The sequence below is a fragment of the Drosophila ficusphila genome, unplaced genomic scaffold (genome assembly GCF_018152265.1).
Source record: "Drosophila ficusphila isolate 14025-0441.05 unplaced genomic scaffold, ASM1815226v1 contig_414, whole genome shotgun sequence".
NCBI lineage: Eukaryota > Metazoa > Arthropoda > Insecta > Diptera > Drosophilidae > Drosophila > Drosophila ficusphila.
This window is the reverse complement of record NW_025064328.1, coordinates 7,228,513-7,244,431: the sequence shown is the minus strand read 5'-3', so window position 1 is coordinate 7,244,431 and position 15,919 is coordinate 7,228,513. Positions and strand designations below refer to the sequence as shown.

At 46.1% G+C, this 15,919-nt stretch overlaps 1 protein-coding gene across 1 annotated transcript; it reads right to left on the bottom strand.

The window, feature by feature from the left end:
* Positions 1–949: 949 nt before the first annotated feature.
* On the bottom strand, positions 950–13,810 carry LOC108101599 (protein Optix). Its single transcript, XM_017206012.1, is given in 5 exon segments — positions 950–2,087; positions 2,089–2,344; positions 10,419–10,668; positions 11,540–11,658; positions 12,742–13,810. Coding segments are annotated over 5 exon segments (1,500 nt in total). The 5' UTR covers positions 13,029–13,810; the 3' UTR covers positions 950–1,499.
* Positions 13,811–15,919: the final 2,109 nt, after the last annotated feature.

Here is a 15,919-nt window from a genome sequence, read left to right as displayed (position 1 = left end):
TGCATTTGTGTGAGTGACAGTGACGCGTCAGTTTTTCATCTGCCGGCTTTTTCGGTGAGAGGTTGTGGTTTCGGTTATGGGCCGCCTGGCAGTGGATGCGGTTGCATTCGTGTGTTTGCCCACAGCATTGGATATTTTCATAAGGCAGCTAAGTAAACCACTCAAGTAGGACATGGCAAGGCCGGACATGTCATCGTTGGCGCCATCCGCCGACGCCATCATCTCGGATCTCGCATCTCGGATCTCGGTTCACTTTTCTTGGTTCTCCGTTCTCCGTTCTGGGTTCTGGGTTCCCAATTCCCAGTTCCCTGTTCAGTTTAGCTGGAAGGAGTGTGGGATTGCCAGTGCCACCGATCGTGGATGTTGTTCTTTCCCTTCGGACTTGACTTGGCTTTCGCCTGAGTCCGACTCTTGTTGATGTTTACACAGAAATTGATATTTTATTTCAAAATACCAACAGACATCGGGGAATACAATGGCAACATTAGCAGCAGATGAATAGTTGGGTCTATCAGCATTTTTTCTTAGTTTTTACTGATTGTTTATTTAGGAGTCCGTATTTGCCCAAGGGAAAGCTGAAAATGATAGCTAACAAAGAAAAGTAACTAAGAGAATGTATGCCATGTGGTGAAATATATCCTTTTCTTCTGCTACTTATTAAAAAAACATATATTCGACTATTGAATAAGCAAAGATACTACTAAATAATATTTAATTTGTCCTAAAAAAATCTAAAAATGTAGTTTTGTCAAACAAAGTGTTTAGTTAGGTATCATTCTTAATTCCATTGCAAATCTGCATACCTTTACTATTATCATACCGTAACTTTCATAGCCCGTTTAATTATTCAACAGCTTTTCCGAGGCTGGTTTTCAGGGGCAAAAAAGTTTTCCATAACTAGCCACCCGTTGGATCCGATTCCATTATCGCATCAGAAAAAACAACGCCATTTCGTGTAATGATTCAAATTCTTAACTGTTCATTCGGTTTTTATTGCAATCTAAATGTATACGTAAGCTCTATGATTTGCATACTTAAACTCTATTTACAAATACGTACACACACACAAAATTAGAATGAAAACGTTTCGAACTCGAGTCCAGCTTGGCGGATCTCCGCCTCCTGAACTTTTCCTCAGATCTCTGTCTCAATTTCCATCCGGCTTAAATGGCTATCTTTGAAGAGTGAGTGTGCGACGCTTGCGATTTGCTGCTGCTGCTGCTGCTGCTGCTGGATAACGGTATAGGTAATACGGGTCATGATATAGGAAACAGTTCCGGATCGAATATTGCTCGAACTCTGCCGCTGGGATGCGCTTAACTACGGGCTAACTTAGAGATACAATTGAAACAATCTGAATAGCTGGGCCTTAGTGCTTCGGGGCTTCAGGGGATTAGGTGATCGGGTGATCTCGGGGATCTTGGTGATCTCGGGGATCTTGGTGATCTGGTGGTGGGCTGGGCTGGGCTTTATAGGTGGACACCTCAGACCCGCTGATATCATGTGATCTCGGGAGCACTGTGCTTGAGTTCCGGCGACGTGGAGAAAGGTCGATGCAGCAGCAGCTGCCCACTGTGGTGGTATCCCGTGGTGGTGGGCTCCGGGTGACCCGCCCCTCCTCCTCCTCCTCCACCAGCACCTCCTCCCACTCCAACCGCAGCCACCGCCGTGGAGTTGAGCTTCTCCGGCGAGTTGATCCTCAGCTTGGGCGGCGGATGCGGAGGTCCGTGTCCCGGGACGCACTCCACACTGTAGGCAGCCGCGTAGGCGGGATGGTGCAGTGGTGGCCCGCCGGCTCCGCCCGCTCCGTTCAGGGTCAGCGGCTGGGGGAGCTGGGGGTGCGGACGCAGGACGATCGGCTGGATGGGGAACTGCTGGGACATCTCCTTCAGGTTGCTGAAGCTCTGCAGGTAACAGCCGGCGCTGAAGAGGCTGGTCGCCGCGTCCAGCTTGAAGGGCGGCAGGCAGCCGTGGCCGGCGAGCCCGCCCCCTGGTCCGCCGCCCGCTCCGCCCCCGTAGCCCGCCGGCAGCTGGGGCGGGGTGTGCGTGTGCGTGTGAGTGTGCGTGGGCGAGGCCAGCGGCAGGGGGGAGGGAGAGGGGCAGCGGGAGGGAGCCGCTCAGGTCGCGCGGCTTGTCGTCGTCCACGCTGAGGCTCTCCTCGCGGTCGTTGGCCCCGTTGGAGGTGCTCCCCGGGCTGTGCTGCAGCTGCAGGCTGCTCGGCACCGGCGAGTGCGTCCCCAGCGAGATGTCCGAGTCGGAGCTGTCCGAGGGCGTCGGCGAGGCCGCTCCGTCCGCCCGCCGGCTGCGGCAGCCCATCCCCGAGTTGTTCTGGCTGTGCTGGATGCTGAAACGGGAGAGGAAGGGAAGGCACTTGTTAGAGTTTGTTATTGTAAAAATAATTTCACATTTTTAAGAATGTTTGCAAAAGTAACTCTGTATTTGCAGACCCTTACCCTTTACTTAAAATGAATACCTAAATAATATAACACGCTCACTCTTACACTCAATAATCGGAAATATATAACATTCTCTCTCAATTCAAAAATTGTGACTGCGAATGTGTCGCAATAAATTAGTCATTCGCTTTAAGCCCTTCAATTTAAAATTCTCAACTACCACTGACAATACTACATATACGAAATACATGTTAACATTATTTAAAATTGCAATTTCAAAGTGTAAAGTATCATAAAAAAACCAACTTTATTTGTATGTTTGAAATATTTTTTAACATTGGCCAGCAATTGAACATATCTGTATAGCTATGTATATATTAAAGATAATGTCGTTAAAATGAGTGCGCCATTGATTACATTTTAAAATGTACTGATGGAAGAAATTTGGTAATAGGAACCACATTTTGAAGCAGAAGTACATTAAATTGCATTTTTTATTTTTCAATATCCTTGTTTAATTGGAATCACACTTTATAAGATCTTTTCGAAATTCGACACCTTAGGATATCGTATAATTTCTTCTATTAAATTCAATTCAATCCAAATAAACTTTGTAGAGCTGTTGCCAGCTGGTCAATAAATATATCATTTTTAATACAAGGCGTAGCAGATTAAAATTACTAAAAAAATTCGATAGGTTCCCTAGACTTTTCTCTCCCTACATTCACTTCACAGCTTCATGGCAATTTTCCGCCTTGCCACATGAAGAAATCAAGACATCAAGGCATCGGAATCGGCATCGGAGTCGGCATCGTTAATTAGTCGATGTTGGACAGTTGCAGTGGCTGCGGTTAAACGCCCATTAGGGCGGCCCATTTGTCGCTGCCCCGCAGCCGCAGGGAGTCAAAGAGAGCGGGGGAAAAGGGGAAAGGGAGGGGGAAGGGGAAGGGGAAGGGGAGGCGGACCATAAATCTGACACAACTTTCACACATGCTTAAGATAAATCGTCTGTGGCCAAAACAAAAGGCGCGCCATCCGACCAGAAGATGACTTGATTAGCCGCCATGGACTTAACACCAGCAGCGGGCAGGGATCAGGGATCTGCGGGTGGAGTGGGCATCCCACTCCCATATACATCATCATTTGCCAACACGCCATGACTCCTGCAATGTCATAATTATCGGTTAGGATTCGCTCAACTTGCTGCAATTTGTTCCCCTTCTGGCTGCCCCCTCCCGAGAAGAAGATCCTGGAGCGGCTCGTGTTGTGTGATTAATGGTGGTGCTCCACCGCCAGAACCCATGGCTCGGGAGCAGGGACACCACCAGCACCACCATCAGTACCAGCACCACCACTCGAGCTCAGCTGGAGCTGCGAAATGTATCTGCGGCTACCTTTCTGGGCCCTTTTGTCTTTCGCCTGCGAGAGGGAGCCCTGAATCGTTTAGTTGCCTAATGTGCCAACTTGATGGATCACTCGCCGCCTGATGAATGGCTGCCCCAGCGATCGGAGACTGCCCGCTGCTGGGATACTCCCCGAAAAGGGCCTTCCGATTAGAAAGGTTTTTCGCCTTTATATATTTGGTTCTCGGTCATTGGATTTGGGTAATTGGAACCTAACTATGGGAACTTAAGCCGCTCTCCGTGTGCGGTGCTTCGATATGGAACACGAAACTTTGGAAGCGGATCATAGGAGCACGTTGAGTTAGGTTCTCACAGCTTTTCATTCAGATATCCCCGAAAAGGCCTTCCGATTAGAAAGGTATTTTGTGTTGTTTTTTTGGCTTGATTGGTTACTGGACAGGGGTAATTGGAACTGTGTAAACGGCGCGAATTAGATCATTTAGGAAATTGTTTCAAGGTAGCTACCTAGAATCTGAAAATAACATCTCTAGTCATCTAACATTTTTTTTAAGCATATTTCGTCAAATGTATCAAATATTAATACTTAGCCTACTTTTTTAAAATTTATAAACATGCCAAAGGTATATCATAAACCATTTTAAAAAACCCTTGCATTGCTTAACCATTACTACAATCTAACAACTCAAATATTTAAATATTGTTTGCAGAATTCAACCTTCATACAGATGGACATTATTGGCTAAATCGACTTGCCCGATGATTTAACCCATAACATACATATATGATTTATGCTTATGTCATCTAAGAGTAAGAAGAAATAGCAAACAATCCTGAAATATTTTGCATGGACTTTGATTTTATGCTACCTGGAGAAAGATGATAAAAAAAAATGGTAGCCAGGTATTATAATAATTTCAAGCGAATTGTTTATACAATATGATCAGTCTGATGAGCCATCTAAGCTTAGCTGGTAGAACACAAGAAACCGTAGCCCTTGCCAGTGTCAAAAACAAACTTCTGGCCCAGAATCGCATACGAAAGAGTTTTTGATAGCTTCTGTTAGCCAGATTTTTGGCACGGGCGACTCAAGGCCATTTTCACGCACGACTGGAGCGACTTTCTGGGGCCTGGCACGCTCGGCTTGAGCCAAGAAACCAAAAACTTGGATGCACGAATATGATATACATTTTCCACACAATTGACTTGGCAGCGAGAGGTTTTAAGGACTCATAAAAGGACACGGACAAAGATAAGGGCAAGGGCTTAGCGAAATCGGATACCCTGTGGCACCTAACCTAACCGAGGTGACACGTATGTAATTACCCGCTCGGACATCGCCAGCCAAAAGGGCTGCATGGATGTTGATGTGGATGTGGATGTGCGGAGTAACCCGAGATGCATTGAAATGTTCCTTAATCGGCTCATGTCAGAAGATGGGGATTCCGATCCGATCCAATCCGATCCGAATCGAAACGAATCGAATCGAGTCGAATGGAATGGAACTGGGCGGAACCCATTCAGGCTGCAAAGAATTCCAAGGCGGTAACACGATCCGCTAGAACAACAAAAGATGCCCGCTTTAAACATGGCTTTAAGAGCCGAAAAACCAGCTAAACTGGGAAATCAATGAACCTGCCGGTAATGCAGAGTCAATAGCGCGACAAAATCAACTGGAAAATTGGCAGCGCTCTCGCTTCTGGAGCATTTTCTCCATTATTGTGTCAATTCAAATTGAACGCCGTAAATTGTGTAAATATTTGGACAGGCGTGAGCAGTTGGCAGCGGCAGAAAGAGCAATCGGCAGTCCGGAGTCCGGAATCCCAAGGGGTCCTAAATGCAATCAACGTTTATTTTATACACTTATTCCTTTTCTCCGGCCTGAGAGATCTGTTGACAAACGGGATTTAAATTTGCTCGCATTTGAATAATTCCAACCCTTGGGGCGAATCGCTCTGTTCCGCCGCCACTCGCCTGTTGTTTTTCGAGCCTCTTTTCACTTGTCAGTTGAACAAAGGCCACATCCGGTGTTGCTGCCTGCCCAGCAATCCAACAGTCCACCAATCACTCCAGCAATCCAACCTCCAACTTCGATGGAGAGCCACCCGACTGCCGATGATGATGACTCGGAGCTGACTTCTTATTAATTTCTTTAATACACTTTCTATGCGGCATTGAAGTGTCCGACATTGAAGCTTCACATCCATTCAGTTCTTTCTTGGAGCTCAGATATAGTTACACTGAGGAAAGTTGAAGTACGAAACTTGAGGAGTTGAAAAAAACACTGACAGGGTAGAAGGGAATAAATACAACACTTCCGCTACTACATATTTAAATGTTGGGTTTTGTATTAAATTTTTACATTATATTAAATTTAGTTGCTTGATCATTTTTTTAAATAAGAGAATTTTAAATAGCATGTCAAACTGTCAAGAAATGTCAGTAAAATACATTTTTTTGATATGTTACATTTCCTAGTTAATGAATGAACATGTGTCATCCAATATTTATTTCCAATATTTGATATCTAAGCGATCTAGCATGTGAGAATTTGATGTGTTTTGTCCAATTTGTTATTGTTATTGAACTTGGAAAGTGATCCTGGTGTCCTAGCGATACCATATTATCTATATTATATGTATTTTATATTGTATTTTGTTCGACAAATTTGATGACTGCAAGGGTATATAAGATTTGGCCAAAGCTAGCTTCCTTTCTTGTTTTATAGATGTTCTTTGAAGAGAGTGTAAGAAGAGTCTAGAGTTTGGATGTTAAAACCTTCTTCTGTAGGTATTGTTACTTACAAAAAAGTTCCATTTAAAATCAATGAATGATCTTAGAAATTATTTATTGTGTACCCCGTATTCCTCCAGCTTCTGCTCCCATTGGAGAGCTGGTTGTATATTTTTCTCACAAGCCACCGAAAACGGTAGTTGGTGTTGGGCAAACAGCGTCGAGTGGTCCGAGCTGAGCTCCCTCGGATCGCATGGGCATGGGCATGGGTATGGGTACTTAAGGGGGTTCGAGTGCCCTGTCCGAACTCTCGGACTAGTGGGCCTCCGTCCGACTCGGATATGGACAAAGGCAGGGGGCTGCTGGATGGTGGGGCTTAGGATGGGAACACTGCTTCTGCATCTTCCTTTCTTCATTAGAATTCGAGAGCGAATGCTGAGAGGCTGGGAATCGATGGGAATCGATCTGAAGATGGGAAAAAAAACCCTCTTCAAACTCAGTTGCCGGTCATGGGGTTGTACATATCTCTATATACATGCTCCTGTCCGCAAGTGCGTGTTTGTTGATTTGATTGATAATTGACATTTACAACATATTTGCTGGGTGCTCAGCTTTATTACACTTCACTCGAATGCCCAAATTTCTGGTGGCCCATTTCGTGTTCTGGTTCCCTGACAAATCGCCCGGTGTAAAAACGCCCACTGTGCCCCTAATTTGGTCATCGCTTCTGCTCGAGATGAATGGATGGATGGATGGATGGATGGATGGGTGGCTCAAGATGGATGGGATGTGGGCGAATCTCATCTCCATCTCCATCCAGAGTGGCTGTCCACGAGCCACGCATTTCGCTCGGCGGGTAATTCACGCAATAAAACCATCGGCGCGAGGCGGATTCAGTGGATCCATTTGATTCGGGGGCTCCACTCGGTTTGGCCAAGAGTTTCGTATCGCTGTCGTGCATCGTCGAGTGGCAATTGTAATTGATCAAAATCAAGTCTCAAGCCGGGGTTTCGGCTTAATGAATTTGCACAATAGAAGCTTCTCCGCGAAGCCGTTTTGTTTTCTCCAAATCATTTGTGAAATCTCGTGTGACTCAGACCGGTATGAGTAGATGGAAAAATTAATAACCATTATCTGTTACCTTATACGGTATGCTACTGTCAAGCACTGTTTTGTAATGCTTATTTTGGCATTTTTGATTTACAGGTTTTTTCCTTTATTTTAAAAAAACTGCTACACCTTCATCAGCAAGTAGTTCAGTTCTTTTGAAGTGAAAAACTCTAATAAAATAAATGACATTGCATATCTACATATCTCTATTTCGCAAATAAATATTTTTCTAAGCACTATTTAAAATGATCTCTTAGCTTTAGAGCGTAATAACCGAGTTAATATCTGAGTTGTATCCATGTTTCATTAATTACTTTCTCATCCGCTCCTCAAGGGGCTTTGCACGCCTCAAGAGTTCCGCTGAATCGGACAAATGGTGATGACTGGGGCATCTGTGAGATACGGCAGCCCCCCGTTCATGTGCCTGCTCAGAATTCCAGTATAATGCGCGGCAATCTTGATTTTGAATATCTTGCAACTGCAACTGCAACTGCAACTGCACTCCACTTGCAATGGCCACTTGGCTGGAGGTGGCTGGTCGGAGGCATCAGAGCTTGACGGGCCTGCAGCGCCAAGTTTCCGCCGTAACGACTGAAGTCGAGTTGAAATGAGTTGAGTTGAGTTGAGTCGATCAATCTCCGATGTCTTAATTACTCAATTCGGGAGCGGGAAACGCGCCGCTGCCTTTCTCTGCGGAGCCTTTCTAATCGAGTGGCTCGGAGCCGAGCATTTGATTGATTTACCATCTCGGCCGGGCCACAACAGCCGTTTGACATCGTGGCTCCTTCTGCCGCCACGATCTCGTTTCCCACATCCAGCTGCCTTTTCCTATGCCCTTCCTGGGGGTGTTGCTATTTTTGAAAGCAGTTTGCACAACCGATTTCTTATAGGTTTAAGAGCAAATATCTCAACAGAAAAGTCATTAAAACAAGACTTTCCGTTTCATAAAAATGGTAACTAGTTATAATTCAAGTCAAACAAAATTCTATTAGGTCTAATTCAATTTTCGTAACTATGTGATTTATGATTTCCGAGCATTTTAGAAGATTAATAATGTTTTTCCAATTAAACAGATTTATCATTGGTTAGAATTTGAACGATCCCACAATGTAAAGGTATACACGAAACAAAAAATATTTCTTGTGATTAGATTGTACAAAGATTAAAAGAGGAAGTGTAGCCAAACCCTTCCATATTGTTCCAGGATATCATATTTAAATTTAAGCAAAAACCTTTGTCAAGTTCAAGATTGGTTTTAAAGGGTGTCTTGGGATTCGGTCCGCGGACTTGGCCCTCCGTTCTCGTTTCTCGGCGGACTTGTCCGTCTGTCGTTCTCGCTTCGCACAAGTGCAGTAGCAAAAATGTTAACAATTTTTCAGCGCACAATGCTTGAACAGTCAGCGCCTGTTTGTGTCTGGTTTTGGTCGCCGTTTAGAATGGTCTTGGGCCCCCCTTCTTAGCCAGCCCCCCCGCCCCCTTTGGACGCCCCTGTCTGCCGCCTGGCGCTGTCGAAGTCGTCTGGCCGTCGCATATGAACGGCTTTTAATTTCATATTTTTTATATGGGCATACTCGTGCTTTGTGTCTGCAGTGCGCCTTTTTGTCTCATCTCTGGGGGATTTTGCCGACGCTGCTTTAATAACACGATGACTCCACGAAACCTCGAAACATCGAAACATCGAAAACTCGTACTCGAAAACCGACTGGGGAACCGACTGGGGAACCGAACCCACTGGGGATCCGACTGGGGATCCATGGTGGATGCGGATCGAGTGCGGATGGAGTTGTAATGGCCGCGTATCCGTGGCTGCCGCTGCTTACAGGCGAAATAATCGCCATCATTTTAACTAATGACCCGCTCGCATCTGGTTTTTAGTTTTCATTGGCGTTTTTCTCGCTTTTTTTTTTGGGGGGCCTTCGCTTGGCGCTTTGTGCAGATTCATTCAATTTGAGAAGGGGCTCCTAACTTAATAAACACGAGGCTGGGGACTCTCGGCAGCCAGGTTTCCGAGGAATGCCAAATGTTGTCTCGATTTCTTTTACTTTTCCTTTTGCTCTCTTGCTCTTTTTGTGAGCAGGTAGAACTTGAAATATTTGCGCATCTGCAGGAGCAGCCAGGCACTTGAGTGGACTACGATTTCGACTTGAGATCCAAAAGAGTGCGACTGCGATTGCGACTGCGGATTTCTTGCAGTGTCATTCCACTTAACTTGCCTTCTTTCACTTCGAGCGGGTCTTCTTCATTTCAACTTCGCGCGAATTGGTCGAGTTTTAACTTCTGCCGGTCGACCGTTCGGCCGGTCGGTCGCATTTTGCAAGCGGTTGCACCTTTCCCGGCGAACCATGAGCTGCGTTTACACTGTCATCATCGTCATTATGATCCCTCGATTCGTCGACGAAGGAGAGACTTCGTCATTATGGCCAGGCCAGGCCAAGACCGAGACCAAGTCCCGTCCTCATCGTCATCGTCATCGTCATCGTCGGCGGTCAGTTTAATGTGGCCAAAAAGCAGCGGCGACCGCAACAAACGGCAGAAATCGAGAACGCTTCACTGGGTGCCGCCACCGCTGCCGCAGATCGGCACGGATCAATGAAATGGAAACGCTCCTGTGCGATCCCCCCACCGACTGAATCGATCCCCCCTCGCTGGCCCCCCCCAAAGGCTGCTCCCACTCTGCGGAGGATGATATCGGCTTACCCGACCATCGGCCGATCGGGTTACCAACTCTCCTGGCCTGGCCTGGCCTGGGCTGGTCTATCCAGCGTATCCACCGCATCCAACTCTAATGGTTAATCAAGGCGGTCGACTGACTACTTACCGATTCTTGGCCGCAGCAGCCCGATCCCGCTGGCGGCGGTTCTTGAACCAGTTGCCCACTTGCGTGGGATTCAGCCCGGTGGCCTTGGCCAGCTCCCGCTTCTTGGTGGGGTTCGGATAGGGATCCTGTAGGTACCATTCGCGCAGTAGGCTCCGCGTGCGCTCCTTGAAGCAGTGCGTCTTCTGCTCCCCGTCCCAGATCGTCGGCGGCAGGGGGAACTTCTTTCGCACCCGATACTTGTCTACGGGGCCTGCGAATCAGAGATATCGATGGGTCTTGTTAACTTAGTTTAAATAAAGTGTGTTACAAATTATTACCTAAAAACCTTTGTTTTTTTTTGGATCTACCTTTACTAAATTCTTGTCTTTTGTTTCACTGGTAAATATTCTTGAAACCTATTTAATTATAAGCATTTAAACTATTGTTTTTCTACTACCAAACAGCTTTAGCATAAAAAGCTAATTTTTGTACCAAACCTATAGTATAAGCCTATTATGATAAGCTTTGAAAGAAATCGAGATAGAAATAGTACATTTCCTCCTTACTTTTAGTTGCAGAGAAACTGGTACAAAGGCTAATAAATAATGAATTTATATGATTTTATAAAGGGAAATAAAGTAAAGGATAAAAAGTAAAGAAAATCAAGTAAATAAATTAAAATATTGCGTATTCGACTCGGTGATCAACGACTTTTGTTAAAACAACTTAATACTTTAAGCATGATTTACATTTGATTTGATTAAAACCAATAAATTGTTTTAAAATGTACATTCTGATTATTCAAAATCAGACTAATACTATGCTACTAATACTAAGAAGTCACATTCTTCTTTTGGATTTACAAATCGCTGAGAACAGATTTGGTTGCCTCATGTTGTTTTGGTATTTAAGGACTTATAAGGGTTGGATCTGATATGATCCATATTGACAAAGTGAACTGTTTGCTGCGTTACTTATAAGTTAAGATTTAGGTTTTTTGATTAAGAAACTGTTTTGAATTCCTAAAATGCTTCAAAGATATCTTTCATATTTTGTTGATTTCTTCGAAACTTCTTATAGTTCAAGACACTTTTTTAATCTTTCTCTTTGTATTTAGTAGTGGGTTGCAGTGATGTACTCACCTAGTGATCGACCGCGGAGCTTCTCGGCCTCAATGTAGTGGGCCTCCAGCCACATGGCCTGCAGCTTGCCGTAGGACGCCTTAGTAAACTTATGATTCTCTATTATTGCATAAAGTTCCCTGCAAAGAAGAGCCAGATCGAAGTCCAATTTGAGTGTCCGGAGTGTGGTGCTCAAAGTTAGTGCCTCGAATTGCCGTGCCGATTGCAACCCCATCAACCCCCGAGATTGCCAGTGTCCCGCTGCGAAAGGCAGCCCACTCCACCCGAAATTTGTGAAACACCCCTCGCTCGACGGGCGTTCTAAGCCAGCCATATGTATTTTGAAACAATTTCATAAGCATTTATTGTCGTCACTGGCGCTGACAGCTCAGTTGAGTACGTCAAATGATTTTAATTGGAAGTCGTTTATTTACCAAGTCAAAGCAATCAAATCACTTGCATCGCCAGATCCGTATATGCATAAGCTGGCCATATAAATACATATATGCGAGTATTCGCATGGACATTGATTGATTATACTCGAATTACATAGCTACAGCCGTATCTACGAGCTGCAGTCAGCTTCATTTGATGTGACACAGATGAGATGCAAAACCTGATGCAGCCGTTTATAGTTGTGATTGCTTGAGACGATCGGATAATTGTCGATATCGATTGCCGGGGACCTGTTTGCCCACTTTGTCGCAACGGGCAAGTGAGTGGCTTGTCTAGCCATGAAGCTCTGGGAGATCACAAGGCTAAGTCTACAGCATGGAACCCCCAAAAAAGCTAATCTTTCGCCATCCCCTTCGCGATGGCTCATTGCGAAATTCCCATTGGAATGAATCGTTTCCGGTTGTCTTAGAAGCTCAGCAGCTCAATTGAAATGTGAGAAGCCACGAATTCTGCAGTGGCGACGGAAGCCGAATCCCCGATTCGAACCTATTGTTCGGTCGGTGTTTTATTAATCAAGCCTGCTCCACTTGGCTTTGGGATGGCAGCGAGTTCTTTAATTAGTAAATTAATTCCTTTGTTTATTAATTTAGAGGCTCATTGTGCCCTCATTAAGCTGTCGCTGTGGAAAACTATCGGATGACCGAGCGTCTCTCGATCGGAGGGGGTTAATCAGGCAGCAAGGAGGCAAGGAGGCACGGAGGCTGTCATTTGAGAAGGAGCTTTTGTCCCTCCGGCCGGTCCGCAAGCGAGTGAGTGAGGAATCCTACCTGAAGTTGCCCACATGGTAGGCGACCACGGCCCGGGCACGGAGGACCGCCTCGCAGTTGAGGATCTCGTGCATGTTGGGCAGGGCCACCGGAAGGCTCCAGAGGAAGCGGGCGAGGCGCTCGATGTCGCCGGAGTCCTCGAGCGTCTTGCAGACGATCTCCACCTGGGCGGCGGAGAAGGCCAGCGTCGGCACGGCCAGGATGGGGCTGGGGGCTATAATCTGGTGGTGCGTGGGCGAGAAGCTCCCTGAGGGCGGCTGTTTGCCCTCCGTCGGTCCAACGGCCATTTTATTCGTTGAATCCACTGTGAACAAATTGGCATACTACTCTGCACCGGAACGAAGCAATCTTGCTGTTCACAACACTAAGTCACTAATCACGAAATTCTGTTTCTTCCTTTTGCGAGCACTGTCACTGGGTTTCCCGATCCGCTTCGATTCGATTTGCTCCGATTCGCTCCGATTTGATGCGGCTTTAATGTATCGGTCGGTTAGCGCACTTTTCAAGAACGCGCGCGCGATCGCTGGCTTGTGGACGTGAGAGGTGGCCACCGGTCCGACTGGCGTGCGAATCCAAATGACTGCCAATGAGCCAGCTCATGAATGCGATACCCGTGCCCGGTCCACGAACGGAGCGCAACTGCCGCTGCTCCACAGCTAGGGGGCTCCTCAGGCAGTGGATACTACACCATACACCAGTACAGTAGTATATCAGTATACTAGCACAAGTACGAGCCAAAGTAGAAGTACAACCGATTCGGTAACCGAGAGAGCGAGCAGCCAACCAAACGACCAACCGAGCGCGCAAAAAATACGTCAAATAATGGTCTTGTAACTGAGCTGCCCACTAGGCAGGCGACGGCAGCGTTAACGGTAACGGCACAGAAGCTATGGAAGCTATAGCTAAACAGCTATATGGCTATGCGGCTATACGGCAATACGGCTATACGGCTATACGGCTATATGACTACACAGCGATAGCGGCAGAGGTGGAAGCAGTGGCAGTAGCAGCACAACAATGACGCGCCACAGATACAGATACTCTGGCGGCAGGCAGCTCGGCTCTCCGGCTGCCACTGCTACCGCCTGCCAGCTGCAGACACAGATACAGCTACAGTCACAGCTACAGGCACAGCCACATCTCCGGAGCCAGGGCCAGATACAGATACAGCTGCAGATACAGATACAGATACGAGCACGGGCGGACACAGATACGGCTAAAGATATGGAAACAGAAACGAGTTGGCACCAATACCAGGCCACAACCAGTTTGCCACTCACACACACACGCGCAGATACAGATACAAAAACGCGACCAGATGCGGATACGGATACCGAAACGAAGCACCACCATACCATGGTTTCCACGGGTGGTGGGCGTGGTTCCCTCCGCTCAATGGCCGTCTCCCTCTGGCACACAAGTTACCCAGGGTAACTACCCGTAGTGGCATCTCTTTCCCGCCAACGCGGTGGTGGCATCGCCCTCGTGGGTCTCGTTTAAATGAGTCGTACATAAGAGCCGCACACACACTGCCACACGGCAACAAATACAGTTGCAGTTTCAGGATAACAACGGCCTGTTCGAACGGGGAGGCAGTGGCACTGGAGGAGGGGGAGGGGGCAGGAAAGGCAGCTCAGATATTGATAAAGAAATCAAATAAAACAAGCCTGCGGAGCTCGACAGGCAGCCGCACAGTGGGTTGGAATCGGTAATATTACGATTATGCGCTAAATTAGATGGGATTTATGGCTGCGGAAATTCTGTCAAGTCACTACTTGAGGTTTAGGAAATCAAACACGAGGAATTTTTATTTGTTTAATAAGTTGAATAGTTGCAAGTTGTTAAAAAACGAAAAGGAGAGTGCATTTATTAAATGATTGCATAAAGTGAACATGGGCCATAATTAATTTCATTTAGTTCATTTCACGTGTCCCACAATTTTCTTGTTCGTTTCTTCTAAAACCTTATTTTTGCTCTTATGGTTCATACAAAGCTTCTGCAAAGTTATTTTTTTGAATGCTTAACAAATGCTTTAATAATTTTTTGGTCATCTACCGATTTCGCGAAAACCATTTATGAAAAAATGACTCTCAGTTGTAAGAGGTTCCAATTTTCTCAATTATATTATACATTAAAATTTGTTTAACAATTGCACTGTCTACATAAAAATAGTTTCCGGCATTTAACAGCGAAAAATAACCAAATCATAAAATATGTAAAGGACGGCAAAACCAATTTAGGGAGTTAACCAAAAATTAACGTTTTGACTCGGCCAAGAACCCGCTTCCACAGATTTCGGCCCACAGTAAGTGAAGCATATTGTGTAAGTGTAGCAAAATGTTTGACACCATGTGGTCTGGCAACCTTTACTTCTGCCTCCTGCCTTCGCACCTTCCTTCCTGCCAGTTGCCCCTTTTTGCGGACCCTGTTTCTGCCTCCTGTAAGCCATATCCTTCTGCCAGGACGACCCTCCGAATCCCTACTCCCTTGATACCTATATATAAGTACATATAGCCGATGAGAAAATCACGTTTCCATTTTGGCAAAGAAGGGAACTTTTGATTATGCCCCGCGAATGAGGGAAATATTCACGAGCAAAAGTTTTTATTGTGGCGCTGCCGGTGGTGTTGGTTTTTAGCAGTGGTGTGGCTGTCGGTTTTTCGGTGCTTCATCATTCTCTCGGTTTTGACAGGAGCCGGAAATACCATGGGAGGGGAGCAGAGGGGAGGGGGTGAGGGGATGAGGGGAGTATGGGGGCAGAGAACACGCTAATGTATCGTTCGCGCTTTTGTACGGAGTGTTAACAGATTAGTTGTTTACATGCCACAAGTAAATGAGTTTTCAAAAAGTGTATAGTGCAAAGGGGCTTCAAAAGTACCGCCACCCACAGACGTTCACCCTCCCCAACCTCCCAAACCCCCTGCCACCCACCGCCACCCCCTGTAAGCTATACATATAAGAGCAATGTAAAAGTTTGTACATATGTATATGCATGTACGAAATACAAACGCAAGCACACGAACATCGCCATTGCTGCCCGGCTATCTCTATCTCTTTCCCGCCCCCTGCCAACCCCCTCTGGCCAACAAAGTTGTTAAATCTGAACGATGACTTTTTGAGTAGTTGGTTGAGCATTTTGGACAATTGCATTACGTGAGCGACAAACGCTGCGGGTGTG